This window comes from Anas platyrhynchos, chromosome 1 (assembly GCF_047663525.1).
Source record: "Anas platyrhynchos isolate ZD024472 breed Pekin duck chromosome 1, IASCAAS_PekinDuck_T2T, whole genome shotgun sequence".
Lineage (NCBI taxonomy): Eukaryota > Metazoa > Chordata > Aves > Anseriformes > Anatidae > Anas > Anas platyrhynchos.
This window is the reverse complement of record NC_092587.1, coordinates 162,438,520-162,453,125: the sequence shown is the minus strand read 5'-3', so window position 1 is coordinate 162,453,125 and position 14,606 is coordinate 162,438,520. Positions and strand designations below refer to the sequence as shown.

Below are 14,606 nucleotides of genomic sequence, written 5' to 3'. Positions count from 1 at the left end.
CATCCATCCATCCATCCATCCATCCATCCATCCATCCATCCATCCATCCGTTTGGCCACAACGCAAAGAGGTCTGTTTGTAGTTCTACCACCCCGCTCCCATCCCCATTGGAGCTGACCTATATATATATATATATTCACCCACTGCCAGCCCCGCTTCTCCCCCGCACCGAGCCTCCTTCAGGTGCTGAGGGGGGTTGCAAAGGAGGAAAAAAAAAAAAAAAAAAAAAAAAACGTTTCCCAAAAGCGGAAGGGGAAGAAGGAAGAAGGGGAAGCTGGAGGGGTGGTGGTGGGGAGGGGTGTCGTGCAGCATGCCTCCCATCAAGCTGTCTTGACAACAATTACTAAAGTTTTTAATTAGCCTCTTGTTATAATTCATTTTATTAATTTTCCAAATCTCAGGCCATGAATTATTAACGGCGGCTGTGTAATTGTGTTTGCAGCAACCCTTCCTTCCGCGCCGCACGTGATGGAAGCGGCGCTGCAGCACCGCCGCTCTGCCGGCGTGGGGCCGGGCTGGGGAAGGAAGGGGCCGAGGCGGCAGGCAGCGAGCTCTAATATTTTATCAACTCTTAAATAACATAATTACTGATAATAATCTGCCTGTCTCGCAGGTGGAAACAGGTTCCCATGCGGATTGGAGTTCTGCTGCCTGATCTGTTAAAATCAATTAGGCTTTTCTCTGCTTCGGAGTCAGCAGGTAAATACAATAAAGCCTTAAAAAATAGCACTGGCTCAAAAGCAAGCCATAAATAACCGGGGGAGGGGTTAAACCGTTTGGGAAACGCCAGAGCACCGCGGGGCAGCTGGCGCTTTGTGTCCCGTTACCTGCGGACGGACCCGGAGGGCAGGCGGCGGCCGGGCAGCGGGGCGCCGCCGACCCCAAACCCTGGCCGGGAGCCCTTTTGGTGGCCCAACCCTGCCCAAGAGAGTATGAACAGCACCGGCGAGCACGAACCAAGGCGGCTACCGCTAGCCCGTTGGCGACTGCCCAAGCCCCGTTGGAAGCCGCCGGAGCGCAGGGACTGGGACCCGGGGGCTCGAGGGGCTCACCCGGGGGCGGCATTTCCTTTTTCCCTTTTCCTTTTTCCCTTTTCCTTTTTCCCTTTTCCTTTTTCCCTTTTCCTTTTTCCCTTTTCCTTTTTTCCCTCTTCCTTTTCCCTTTTTCTTCTTCCTTTTCCCTTTCCTTTCCTTTCCTTTCCTTTCCTTTCCTTTCCTTTCCTTTCCTTTCCTTTCCTTTCCTTTCCTTTCCTTTCCTTTCCTTTCCTTTCCTTTCCTTTCCTTTCCTTTCCTTTCCTTTCCTTTCCTTTTTTTAACAAGGAAGCAAAAGTTTTAGCGCTCCTTCTGTTCATCCTTACAAACACGAATATACACACTTTTCTTTTCTTTTTCAGTTTTATTTCCTGAGATATGTTTAGCGAGGCATTTATTAAAAACACCTCATGAGTATTTCGTGTATTTTTTTTATGAAATATTCAGATTCATCCGACGGAAAGCAGACCGTTCCGGTTTTGCACAGTTTCCTACCATAAAAAAATAGGAAACCCTGCAAAGCTTTTATTTTCATGATCTGGTTTATTAACGTATTGTTTTTTCTCTGTACTAGATAAGGATTGTACTGATTACAAAACAAACTCCTTAACTTTTCAATACATACATTGCCCATTATGTATAATACAAATGTGTTTTCGCTTGTAACATTTTAATCGTCTGGGGCAGATGGGGAAAAAAAAAAAAACAACGTTGGTAATTATTTTTATTTGTTCATTCCTGACTCTCCAAAAATGATATCCGGTAATACTTTTCTATAAAATAATATTTTTACAAATGCATTTATTAAAAATTCTGATGACATTTCAAGTTAGTAACAACAGAAACAAGTCAATTTCCGGTGGACGAGATCTATGTTTTTAAAAATACCTTTAGTGCTTATTTTTCAACATCAACAGTTGTTTAAAATCACAGCTTTTTTGAACGTATTATTCTTTTCTGAACATCACGTGTCTTGATTCACAGATTTACCGGCGAAATCAAAAAGATTTGGCTAAAATATGTCTACAGAAGAAATAATCCCAGCTATTAAGTAACTTTTTACATTTGGCATCTGATCTAGTCACAGGTCATCAGAAAATAGAAAGAGGTTCTTTGATCACTTGAAGCAGTAGGTGGCATCCTATACGTTCCTAATGAACAATGGCATTTACAACATAAGGAGAGATCAGTTTAGGATTTTCATATTTATTAACCCAAAATAAAAATAAAGTATTTTGTTACATAATTAAGTGCAATTAGGCCAGTCAGAACAACATATAAACCTGAAACCACCCAAGCTTTTCTTCTTTATACATATTTTGTAGGTGCATAATCCTTTCCAGCAAACTGAAAAGAAATACTTCAGAAGTCCTTCTTAAAATTTTACTTTGATTTATATTCTGCAGTTATAGAATAAACTTCAAGAAACACACGCAGCTAATATATAGTTAATTTTATTCAGAGCACCGATTTTCACATAAGAGCTATCTCAAAGTAATGATTTCTGGATTTAGCAGAAAAATACATCTCTCACTATTTTCTTTTTGGTAGAATTAGTCCTATCGGCTAACTGCTCTACTTTGAATTTACCAGCCGTGTCTCGGAAATATTATTATTATTTTTTTAAATGCACCCAATAATAATAACTATTCTGTTTTCACGTTTGATTTATTTGTAAGTATGCTGGGACGCATCTCCCTGTTGTATTTTGGCGTACAGAAATATTTCTGATAGAAATAAAAGTAATATAGTAAGGACACAACCAAGGAGAAAGCTCAGCAAACATACATGGACAGGTAGATTATTCAGTGAGACATTTCAGGATCCACACGTGGTTGCAGTTTGTAACCTTTTTTTTTTTTTTCTTTGTGCATTAAAGAAAATATTTACAATCGTCCTCTTTTTTTTTTTCCTTTTTTTTTTTTTTTTTTTTTTTTTTTTACCTCTTTTAAATCTAAATACAAGAACGTGACAAGAATGTTTGTGTTTTCGGTGAAAACAGGCAGTTAAACTGTGAAATTACACCATCCACAAAAGATTCTACCAGAAGCTAGTCTATTTAGTGCTCAGTTTCAAAATGCATAGAATGTTTGCGCTGCAAACAATGATACACAAAATAATAATAATAATATTAATAATAATAATAAAATAAATAGTTAAATAAATAAATAATATCGAGACTTTATCACGGATCTTTCTATGCCTTTTTTCTTCCTTGTCTTTTTTAGGTCATGCATAATTTCAGTCTATTGTTTGTTTTGATTTAGACGGGAGGGTATTTTCCCTTCACAGATACCGCCTTACTTAAAAGCATTAACAGTCATTCCGTAACAGCCGGACCCTGCAATGGCTTCTGCACCTTGCTGGCGTTTCACATGAGGAGCTCTGACCTTTTTCTTTCTTTTTTTTTTTTTCTTATTTATTTCCCTCCCCCCTCCCCGATCCGCGAGACACCCTGCCTAGCAGTACCAGCACCGTTATTGCGGAATAGCATCGCTGCCGAGCCGGGAGGCTGGGATAGTGCAAACGGACCCCCCCCACCCCCATCCCCAAAAAAGCCAGCAGCCCCCCCCCCAAAGGTGTATTATTTCCACCAAACGACTTCCGAGCCCCTTCCCGTTGCCACTGAGCCAAATGTCATTTCAGCCCCTGCCTCCTCGCACCGGGGCTGCGGTCGCTGCCCGGCTGAAATAACCCCCAACCCTCGGGGGGAGCCGGGCCGGGACCTTGCTCACGAACCCCAAATCCAGCGGTTTTACGGGGGTGCCGGGGGATACGAGCCCTGCTGAAGCTCTCTGCACCTCCTCTCGGGGTTAGGGGGAGCGGAGGGAGCATCCCCGCTGGGGCAGGGGTGGGAGAGCCAACCCCGCAGAGACAAAGGGGCTCGGAAGTAACTTTTTGGGGTACGGCGGCAGCAGCGGGGAGCAAAGGGGCTGCTCCCGAGCGGCTGCGCTCCGGGTGCCCAGCACCGAGGGGCAGGCACGGATCCGGCCCCTGCTCCAGCCCCAAGTCCCGGCCCCAGCCCGGCTCCCTCCGCTCCCCCGGCGCAGACAAGACCCATCGCCAAAGCCTCGCGAAAAACAGCATTCGAGGAGAAAAAAAAAATAAGTAAATAAATAAAAGCAAAATCACAAAAACAACCAAAAAATATAAACCAACGCCAAACAGCCAGAACCAAAGACAAAAGCCGCCCCCAAATCGAGCAACCCCACAGCCCCCAGCGCCGTCCTCCTTTACCGAGCAAAGGGAAAAGAAAGAAAACTCTTAAGAAAGAAAAAGCAACGCAAAGAGACCCAAAGCAAAACAAACGCAGTAGCATCGTCACCGACAGTTTTCGCCTTCGGGTTTGTTGTTCGGATGTTTTTTTTTGTTTTCCTTCTGAAAGTTGTGACTTAGGTTGGTCGGTTTGTGGCTGTTGCTGTCACGGTATTTATTGGTGTGTGTCTGTGTGGTTACGCTCTAAGTTGCTCTTTCTCCCACTTTCTGCCGGAGGGGGGGGGGATCTGAGTTGGGAGTGATGGGGGGGGAGAAGGGGGAGAAGGGGGATGGGGCTGCAGAAGTGACCCCCGCGGCTTCCTAGAGCATTTCCACCTCCTCCCTCCTCCTGCTTCTCGGTGGTGTCCCGGCGTCTTTGCGTTTTAATAATTGAGAGCGGCTCCCCCCGCATCCCCCCCCCTCCCTTCACTCTCCCCCCCCCGCACCCCCTCTCTTCGAGTACTTCGCGTTTATTTCTACATCGTCCCTCGGTCCCCGGCAGCTTCCCACGGCCTCGCGGGGGACAGCGGCGGTCCCCGCGTGTCCCCCACCCCCCAAAAAAAAAACCACAGTCCCTCTCCCCGCAGCCGGGGCCGCCCCTCCCGGCCCCCTCCCCTCTTTTTTTTTTTTTTTTTTTCTCTTTTTTTTTTAGTAGGTGGCGGAAAACTTCATCCTTTTCTGCTTCTGTCTCTGGTTGCAAAACCAAACCCGCACCACGTTCTTTTTGAGGTCCAATTTCTCGGCGATGGCGGCGATCTTCTCGGAGGAGGGCCGGGGCTGGACGGCGAAGTAAGCCTCCAGGGAGCGCTTCTCCGGGGCGGCGATGGAAGTCCGCTTGCGCTTCTTCTCGCCCCCGTTGAAGAGCTCGGGCTTGTTCATTTTTTCCCGCTGGGCGCCCTCGGCCTCCTCCAGCCAGGCCTGCAGGATGGGCTTGAGGGCGATCATGTTGTTGTGGGACAGGGTGAGCGACTCGAAGCGGCAGATGGTGCTCTGGCTGAGCGAGCCCACGCCCGGGATCTTCAGGTTGGCCAGCGCCGAGCCCACGTCGGCCTGGGTCACCCCCAGCTTGATGCGGCGCTGCTTGAAGCGCTCGGCGAAGGCCTCCAGCTCCCGCGGGTCCGTGTCCGAGTCGCAGATGGAGGCCAAGCCGGCCGCCCCCACCACGGCCGCCGCCGAGGCCACCTGCCCCGCCGCGCCGTGGTGCGCGGCCACCAGCCCCGGGTGCGGCAGCCCCGACGGCATGTTCATGGCGGCCGGGTGCGAGAGGTGGCCCAGGCCGTGCATGTGCGGGTGCGGGTGGGCCGACGACGAGATGAGGCCCCCGCCGCCCCCGCCGCCGCCGCCGCCGCCGCCGCCGCCTCCCCCGCCGCCGCCGCCGGCCCCGCCGCCGCCGCCGCCCGCCCCGTCGTGGCCGCCGCCGCCGCCGGCTCCGCCGCCCCCCCCGGCGGGCATGAGGGCCAGGGCCGGGGAGGTGATGTGGTCGAGGAGGTCGCCGGGCTCCAGCGCCTGGTGGTGGTGGTGGTGGTGGTGGTGGTGGTGCGCCAGGGGCACGGTGGAGGTGGAGGTGCAGGGCACGCTGTTCATGGTGTGGTAGGTGGCGTCGGGCTTGAAGGGGTGGCTCTTGCCCTGCGACACGGCGATGTCGACGGCGGCCAGAGCCTCGGCCCGCGCCAGCAGGGTCTCATCGAGGCTGGCGAAGATATTGCTCTGCAGCTGCAAAGGGACACAAAACAGAGCGGGGTGCGGGGAGGGCGCCGCGGGGCACAACGGGGGCGACCGGCGGCCGGGGGACGGGGGACAACGGGGGGGAGCCCCCGAGGGGAGAGGGGGGCGAGGGAGGTCGGGGGGACCGAGCGGGGAGCCGGGGGAGGCATGCGGAGGGTGGGGAGGGGGGCGAGCGAGCGGGGGACAGCGCGGGGAAGGGGCAGGGGAGGGGAGAGGGATGGGAGAGTGGGAGAGGGACGGGGGACGACAACGAGAGGGAGCGAAGGAGGGAAAGGAGAAGCCAAGAGTCGGCCGGGGGAGGATCCGGGAAAAAAGAGAGAGGTGCGAAGGGGACAAATGAAAAGGAAAAAAAAAAAAAAGGAGGAAAGAAAAAGAAAGGGGGGAAAAGAAGAAGAAGAAGAAGAGGAGGAGGGAGGAGAAGAAACGGATCTGTAACTCTCAGCTGGGGAATTATGTCAAACACAAGAGCACATAAAGCGCATTCCTTTTCAGAGGCCGAGTCATAAAAATTAATACAGAAAGTGGATGAAGTCGGAGACTCGTGTGAACACCGCTTTCAAAAAAGATCACAGGCGCTCAGATGATTGCAGAGGAAGACATGAAAAAAACATTAAGCGCCGCTTGTCAAAATGTGCCTCGCAGCGGTTTTTTTATTAATGCACATACACATACATGCAGTGTACAGGAAAGAGAGAGAGAGAGAGAGAGAGAAAGAGTGCGTGCGTGCGTAACAGAGAAAGAAAGAAAGAAAGAAAGAACAGAACAAGAAGGAGGAAAAGAAAAGGAAGAAGAGGGCTGCAGCTGCCTGTCCCTTACCGGTGGAGTTGGTAGACATGCTCTTCTTATTGCTTCCGAGCTGGAGTGTAGAGAGGGGTATTTGTGCTCAGGTAGGGTGGGATGCATGGCAAAATGCGGCTGCTTGCTGTTCATGGACATCATCTTGAAGGCTTGGCATGTAAATCCACAAACACTCCTCAAGTCGGGGCAAAAGTGCTCTCGGGGCGCTCTCCTCCCGACGGGGCTCGGGGAGGGGGGGGGATGCCGAGGACGACGACGACGGCGGCGGCGGCGGCGGCGGCGGCGGCGGCGGTGGCGGTGGCGGCTCCGGGGACCCTGCCCCCTCGGCCGCCTCTGCCGGGGTGGCCGGGGCCGGGGCTGGGGTGGGCTCCCTGCGGCCCCCGCCTCTCCTCACTCCGCTGCCTGCCGCTGCCCGGCGCCGGGCGCGCTGCGCTGCGCTCTGCGCGCACCTGAGCCCCGCATCCCGTGGCTACAGCCGGGCGGGCTCTCGCGAGAGCGCGGCGGCTCCGGCTTTGACAGGCATCAGCTGTCTCCCCCCCTTCCTCCTCCTCCTCCTCCTCCTTCCCCTCCTCCTCCTCCTCCTCCTCCTCTTTTCCCTTCCGCCGCCCCCCGCTCCCTGCCTCTCCGCGCCTTGTTGCATCTCCCGCAGCGCTCGCCCCCTGCGCAGCGCCGGCACCTGTGGCTGCCAGGAGGTGCTGAGCAGGGTGCTTAGCGGGGGGATGCGCGGGGGGATGCGCGGAGGACTCGCCGCTTCCCAGGCTTGCACCTGGAGAAGGGTCCCGGCGACGGGCACGGCTCAGAGGAGGCCGGCGATGCCCGCACGGCTTCGTCCCCCCCTCCCCGTGTAGTTTTTGTGTCGGGCACTGCTTGCGGCGGCCGCTCGGCCCGCCAGGAGCCTGCTGCACGGGGAGCGCTCCTCAGGGGAGGCGGTGCGTCTGTCTGGCTGTCTGTCTGCTTGTCTGCTCGCTGCTCCCCTGCGAGACCCTGCTCCTCCAGCGTGGGAAAAACAAATTGCCAAACCAAAACGGCGTGGTCTGAAGAGGAAAACAGCCACAGACAGAACCTTCTTTTCTTTCTTTCTTTCTTTCTTTCTTTCTTTCTTTCTTTCTTTCTCTCTCTCTCTCTCTCTCTCTCTCTCTCTCTTCCTTCCTTCCCTCTGTCTCTCTCTTCCTCTTTCACTCCCACCCCCCTTTCTGTCTTGCTAAAGGGGAAACTCTAGATGCAAGAAACAAGTCGATTGCTACTTGCAAAGTTTCAGCCTGAAAAGAAAAAGTAATCTGAGAAAAACTTTCTCTCTTTTTGTCTTTCTCTCTTTTTGTCTTTCTCTCTTTTTGTCTTTCTCTCTTTTTGTCTTGTTTTCTTTCTTTCTTTCTTTCTTTCTTTCTTTCTTTCTTTCTTTCTTTCTTTCTCTCTCTCTCTCTCTCTCTCTCTCTCTTTCTCTCTCTTTCTCTCTCTATTTCTCTCTTTCTCTCTCTCTTTCTCTCTTTCTTTCAGTCTTTTCTGTCTTTCTGTCTGTCTCTCCTCTCTTTTCCCTCTCCCTCTGTGTTTTATTCTTCGAGCACTTTCCCATTTGACTGAAACGGTCCTGGAGAGCGACAGTAGAGCCAACAACCTTCTCTTCCTTTTCCAAGTGACTTTTGGGGCTACCGCCCCGTTATAGAGCAGATTCTTTTTATCCTCTCAGCCGCCTTACGGACTTGTGTAAACTCGGAGCCCAAACCCCCGGGGGAGCGATGCGGGGAGGGCCCCGTCCCCGTCCCGTCCCCCGGGACAGGAGGAGCCGCTCGGGGTTGCGGCGGCCCCGGGGGGCTCCGGACGGCTCCTGCCGGCCTCCCCCTGGGCGTGTGGGAGGCCGAAAGGGCGAGCACGAGTCGAGTCCACGTTTGTCTCCATAAACCCTTCCCCAGCTCCCCGGCCAGCCCGAGAGGAAGGAGGGAACGAGTGCCAATTACTTGGGCGAGAGGGAGCCAGGTCTCCATCCATTACCGCCTCCCCTGGGATGCCTGCGTGCAGCTCGCCTCGGAGGGGGGCACCGGAGGCAGAGACACCGCTCCTGGGCTCCCCTTATTTACCGAAACCATTGCAGCAGGGCAGCCAAGTATCACCTCATGCGGATTTATTTCTTCATTTCTTCTTTTTCCTTTTTTTTTTTTTTTTCCTTTTCTTTCTTTTTTAAAGTCGTAACTTATTCCTAAGCTACCATAAAGAGAAAGTCTCCCGGGAAGGGGAGGAAGGCGGGAGGCACCACCACCTTTCGCCAAGTTGCTGGGAAGTGCCCAGCTCCCGAATAGTATTAATAAAAATAAATACATAAAATAATAATAATAATTAAAAAAAAAAAAAAAGGCTGAGCATCCCAACTTTCCCTGGCCTGCAGCACCCACAGGAACTGCGGCGCTGGGGAAAGGGATCCCCAAAACCCTGTGGGGAGGGGTTGGGGCGGCGTCCCCCGGGGGCTTCCTGCTGCCACGGGCTGCGCTGGGAAGTTTTGGGAACTTTTTGTCTGCAGTGCGGCGAGGAGGAGGCAGAGGCCACGGGGAGGGAGAGGTATTATTATTATCATTATTATTATTATCATCGTTATTATTATCATCATTATTATTAATTTTATAATCTTCACCATCATTATTCCTTTCTGTCCAGACAGCGCTCGCTCTGCCCGGCTCGTCACTTTCCAAGCCCTAGAGCAAAAACTTCCCTTCGCAGTCCCTGGGACATTTCCTGACCGTGATTTCGGGAGAGGGAAGCTCAAACGCCGGGGGCGCTGCCCCCCCTTACCGCCCTTCCCCTGCTCTTACGGCCCGAGATGCTCGGTACAGGAGGCATATATCTGCCTGTAATGCATCCACTTGTCTCCCGCAGTTTTCTCCGGCTTCCAAGGCAAGGAATAGGCAGATTTCCTTAATTGACTGAACTGCCTATCTCGAGAAAGTAATAAAGTAACCCCTTATTCCCACAGTGAACCGATTTATAAATTAATTACTGTAACCCATTGTATTTGATTTCTCTTTTTAGGATTCCCCAAAGATGAATATACTAAAGCCTGGGATATTAAGTATTAACGTCTGATCAGAGTTTGCTATACAGCCTGACTTTTTAAAAAAGAAGTCGATGTGGGGCTTATAGAACCGCTCATTGTAAACCTCCTGGATATTTTTATTCCACCAAACATTAGCTTTGCATTTTTTACTGTCGCGGTATTTGTCCTACCCCGAGTGTCAGTGAGAGCACCGAGAGAAAACCTACAGTACATGTGTTATTTGGTGAAGTTCACGGAAAGTCAATATCCCATTTAGTGTAAAAGCTATTTTCCCTTTAGATGATAAAAATCAACCTTCTGAAGGAAAAAAAAAAAATAACCCTTTGGGTGAATGCACAAAAAGTATTTCCATGTCCTAATGAGGACTTTCCTTACATCAGCAAAGACCTGCTAATTACTGATGTACAAGCTGCAATAATTGCTTTTGCAGCCAAAGTGTAGAGTGTTGTCATATTAAAAATTGAAACGCTCGGTGGTGATTGGTGTCCCAAGGTGGCTGGCGACATCCCTTTCGGGAAGGCAGGGGGCCGGTGGGGAGCCCCGCAGCCTGTGGCTACCAAACTTCTTCCTCGCCCCCCCCTCTTCAGCGGTGCCCCCCCCTCCGGCAAAACCCCTCCCGGCCCATGCTCGCCCTCAGCACCGGCTCCGTGGGGGTCCCGGTGAAGGACGAGGGGCTCAGAGGGGCTCGGGGGGGGCCGCCGGCCAAGTCCAGCCCCCCCCCTCCAGCTGCCAAAATGGGGCTCGGAGTCCCGTCCCCCCCCCTACTCCCGGCGCGAATCAAAGCGAGGGGCTGGGAAGTAGTTGCCTTGTCATGTAACACATTGCCCTGATTTATTATAAAATTTTAACGAAATCATGCATATTTTAACAGCCTTTAATCACTGCATGAAAATTTAATTCATGAACTGTAGCGCGTTTAAATAAATGAAGTGTTAATTCATTAGGATTAATTAATTTGTTAAAGGATTGTGTGCAAGGTTAAGGTGGGAGAGAAACTCTTTGTTAGTTTCGCGTCTTAATCACCAGGTTTGGGTAACAGAAAAGGGGGGTGGAGGGGGGGGAACACTGCCTGGGGCGGCAGCACCGATGGGAAGGGTGAGACCCCCCCTTTCTTCTCCCCCCATCCCCGGCCGGTCCCTCCCCGTGCCGCCTCCCGCCAGCAGCGGGGACCAGCGGGACCCCCCCTCCACCCCCCATGTCCCCGGACCCCGGGCTTTGCCGGTGTCCCTTTGGCTGCCCCGAAAACCAGGAGAATGCAGGCAGCAGCCACGTAACCTGCAAAAGCAGTAGAGGCAACGCTTTCTACCAAGAAAAAGCTGAAAAAAATCAGAAATAGTAAACTTTTTTTTTTTTTCTGCCCAGCTTCATCCTCCCGTGATACATTCCTGGCTTCTAAGGCACAGCCACGCTTTCCCCTGCAGCAGCTGTTCTTGTTTCTCTGTCCCTTTGCTGATGAAGGGTTTCCCAGTTGGCGTTAAGTGGCACCAAGGCAACAACGGCAGGACAGGGACAGCACCTCCCCAGTGGGTGCCTTGCTTGTCACCTTTGACTGCAGGCAGTCCCTGGGATAACCCCAAATTCCCATTTCTGGTTACCTTGCAGTTACTTTTCCTCCCATCCGAGGAGAGGAGAGGAGAGGAGAGGAGAGGAGAGGAGAGGAGAGGAGAGGAGAGGAGAGGAGAGGAGAGGAGAGGAGAGGAGAGGAGAGGAGAGGAGAGGAGAGGAGAGGAGAGGAGAGCCCAAGTGTATTCACGTGGGACATTTCTACACCAAGGTGTGTTGGCTTCATAGCTTGCAAGACATTTGCCTTAGCCACAGTGCAGAGAAGGTGTGTAAAGACTTCTCCAAGCCTTTGGCTGATGGGAGTCAGAGGCAGGACTCTTTTCTAGCAGCAGTGACACGCTTTGATGCTGTGTGAGCATTAAGATCAGAGTAAGTTGATTCAAACTACCTTACTTACATTATTTGGTGTGAGAAACAACTGTAAAATGGAGAAGTGGGGTGCAAGTTAGTGCACCTTGTATTACAGACATAAGCTGTACACTAGCCCTTGAACCCCTTTTGAAGATACTTTAAAAAAAAAAAAAAAGAAAAAGACAATAAAACACAGTAAAACCCAGACATATCCCAAGTTGGTATCTGATGCCAATCAGTAGAGTGACTGTAGCACGAGCTTCGATCTGAGGAAGCAGCAGCAAGCAGAACCGGGCTCTCTCGAGGCCTTCAGGGGGCTGGGGAGGAACAGGTCATCTGCCAGATATCCCGTGGGTAAAACCATCTGCAAAGAAGCCAAAACCTGACCCATATGTTGAGTACAGCCCAACAGCTTCTACCAGCAATGAGCTGAGGCTGGCAGCAACCTCACTCTCTGTATCATCAGTACCTCCTGAGACTGTTCTTCTACGTCGAAACTTGCAAGTTGCCTGGTATTTAGTACAGCAAGTATAATTAGATTGAGTAAAACATTTACGAGCTATTAAATATCATTAGACATCACCACTTTGAAAAATCTCCTGTCTTAATCAAAATTGCGATGCTTCAGTTTTAGATCTTGTATATTCCAAGCCTACATTACTACATAACTATCATAAAAAATGGATAGCAATGGACCCTTGTTTAGGCTTTTATTCAGAGAACATGGTAAGTACAGCAAGAGACCAAGCAAGCACAGCATTGACAGAATGCAACCCGAACTGAAGCCCCCCATATGGCTAATAAGTTTATAACTGAGGAAACCTGTAACCGAGGAAATTCATTAACCTTTTTGAACTGAAATAGGGTAGATTGGATGTAAGGAAGGAATTTCTCAAGACGAAGGTGGTGAGACGCTGGAACAAGTTGCCCAGAGAAGTAGTCAATGCCCCACCAAAGTCACGTTGGAGGGGGCTCTGGGCAGCCTGATCTAATGGAGTATGTCCCTGCCCACAGCAGGGGAATCCAACAGGGTGATCTTAAAGGGTCCCCTCCAAGACAACCCATTCTGTTATTACATAGAGCTAATTTTTTGAAGTTGTTAATGCACCAACTACTCTGCCAAACTTCAGGCCAAAATGAACACAATCTACATTAACCAAAATAAAATGCAGAATTTACAGTGGGGTCGCTGTTTTAAAACAAAACAAACACAACCAAGATTAAGATACAAGAATTCAGATATGTTTAAGCTTCCCGAGTCATGAAACACAAAAAGCTCCCACTTACAGCACTGGATGCAGTCACAACCTACTCACTGTTTTTGCATTTGAAATCTGAGTGTGAGTGAGCAGAGTTGGGAAACAGCCAGTTATAGACTACTACACTAAATCTTGCCACAGTGCTGGAAGTTACCATCCCTGAGCAAATGGAAACCCAGAACTTGTCCTGAAACATCTCTTTGTCCCTGCTTGAGAATGAGATATTAAGTTTATGACTGTGATCTTCAGATTTATTTATTTTTCCTAATCCTAGGCTCCTCTTTTCCATCTATCCAGTTGCCTGACATGTAAAGCTAAAATGCTCATTTTGAAGGACAAGCCTGTAAGTGGTGTTCGTGACCTAAGGACTAGGAAGTAGCATTAGAAAAGCTTTTTCTTTTATTCTAGCTTGATTTCACACGTATCAGTTGTATTCATATTCTCATCTCTGAAAATTACCTTTGAAGAAGTATACAATTCTTCTTTGAAGAAGTACACAATGAACCACTGCAATGCATCCCACCAAACCACAGTGAAGCAATAGTGACCTTAACACGTACACTGATTGTTTAGCAATATAAAGATATTTTAGAAATGTACTTGAGATACCCTCACCTCTTCCCTGAAAGGGTGAAATCAAGGCAGCATCTTTTGACTTAGTGAAACTGGTCAAAGTATCAGCTCATGTCCAGATGTTTATTAAGGATGCTCCTTTATTTCAGAAAAAGTGGAAATAAAAACCTAAATTAAAACAGAATAACTAGATTTTTCTTTGAAGATTAAAATCCAGATGGTACACTGTGGAAAGTAGTATACAAAAAGCACAATGTCATACTGCATGTCACCAGGAAAGATGCCTTGCATATATGGCCTGAATGATTTTTTGGTAATTTTATTTCTCCAAAAACAAACAAGCAAACAAACAAAAGAGTCCCACTTCAAAACAAACACCCCGATTGCAATGTATGCACACATTCATGCAATATGAAATGTAATTCCTGGTCAAACTGCTTACAAGACTTTACAAAAGAGCCAGTCTATTGAAATTTTCCCAGTACCTATCACTCTGCAAGGGGACTAAAGGCAGCGTATGGATTTTTCATATCATACGTATTGATGAATTGAGTATGTCTGCTTGTAAAAAATGCCAGCAAAGGCCTATACATATGGGGGGGGGGGGGGGGGGGGAATAAAAAAAAAAAAGGTATCTTACAGTTAAACATGCCCTTAGGAAAAAAAAAAAAAAAGGATACCCACCCTGAAAAACAAAAACAAACAAAACAAACAAAAACCTTGAAACACAATAATGCAAAGAAACCAATTTTGCTCTGCTGCTTAATTAGGTCTCTTGCCTGTAGTAGGCCCTCACATTATGTTGACCTATGCAATACTTCATGGAAGAGTCACCTCCAGAGAGGACAAAAGCCATTTCCATCAACTGTATCGATGCTGACACCAGAATGGTTAATACATCTAATAAGGAGGAGAAAGGGAAATTTTTCACGAATAAGCTCACATTTGTCTTTGATTAAAAAAAAAAAAAAAAAAAAAAAACCTCAGATATTTTCCAAATCATGCAAAAAG

General features: G+C 49.4%; 1 protein-coding gene across 1 annotated transcript; it reads right to left on the bottom strand.

The window, feature by feature from the left end:
* Positions 1 to 4,812: 4,812 nt before the first annotated feature.
* POU4F1 (POU class 4 homeobox 1) lies at positions 4,813 to 7,364 on the bottom strand. The gene is made up of 2 exons (XM_027442907.3): positions 6,828 to 7,364; positions 4,813 to 5,999 (listed from the first exon to the last, which is right to left on the bottom strand). The coding sequence occupies exons 1-2, from the start codon at positions 6,948 to 6,950 to the stop codon at positions 4,935 to 4,937; spliced, it is 1,188 nt and encodes a 395-aa protein (XP_027298708.2). The 5' UTR covers positions 6,951 to 7,364; the 3' UTR covers positions 4,813 to 4,934.
* Between the last annotated feature and the right edge of the window lie 7,242 nt (positions 7,365 to 14,606).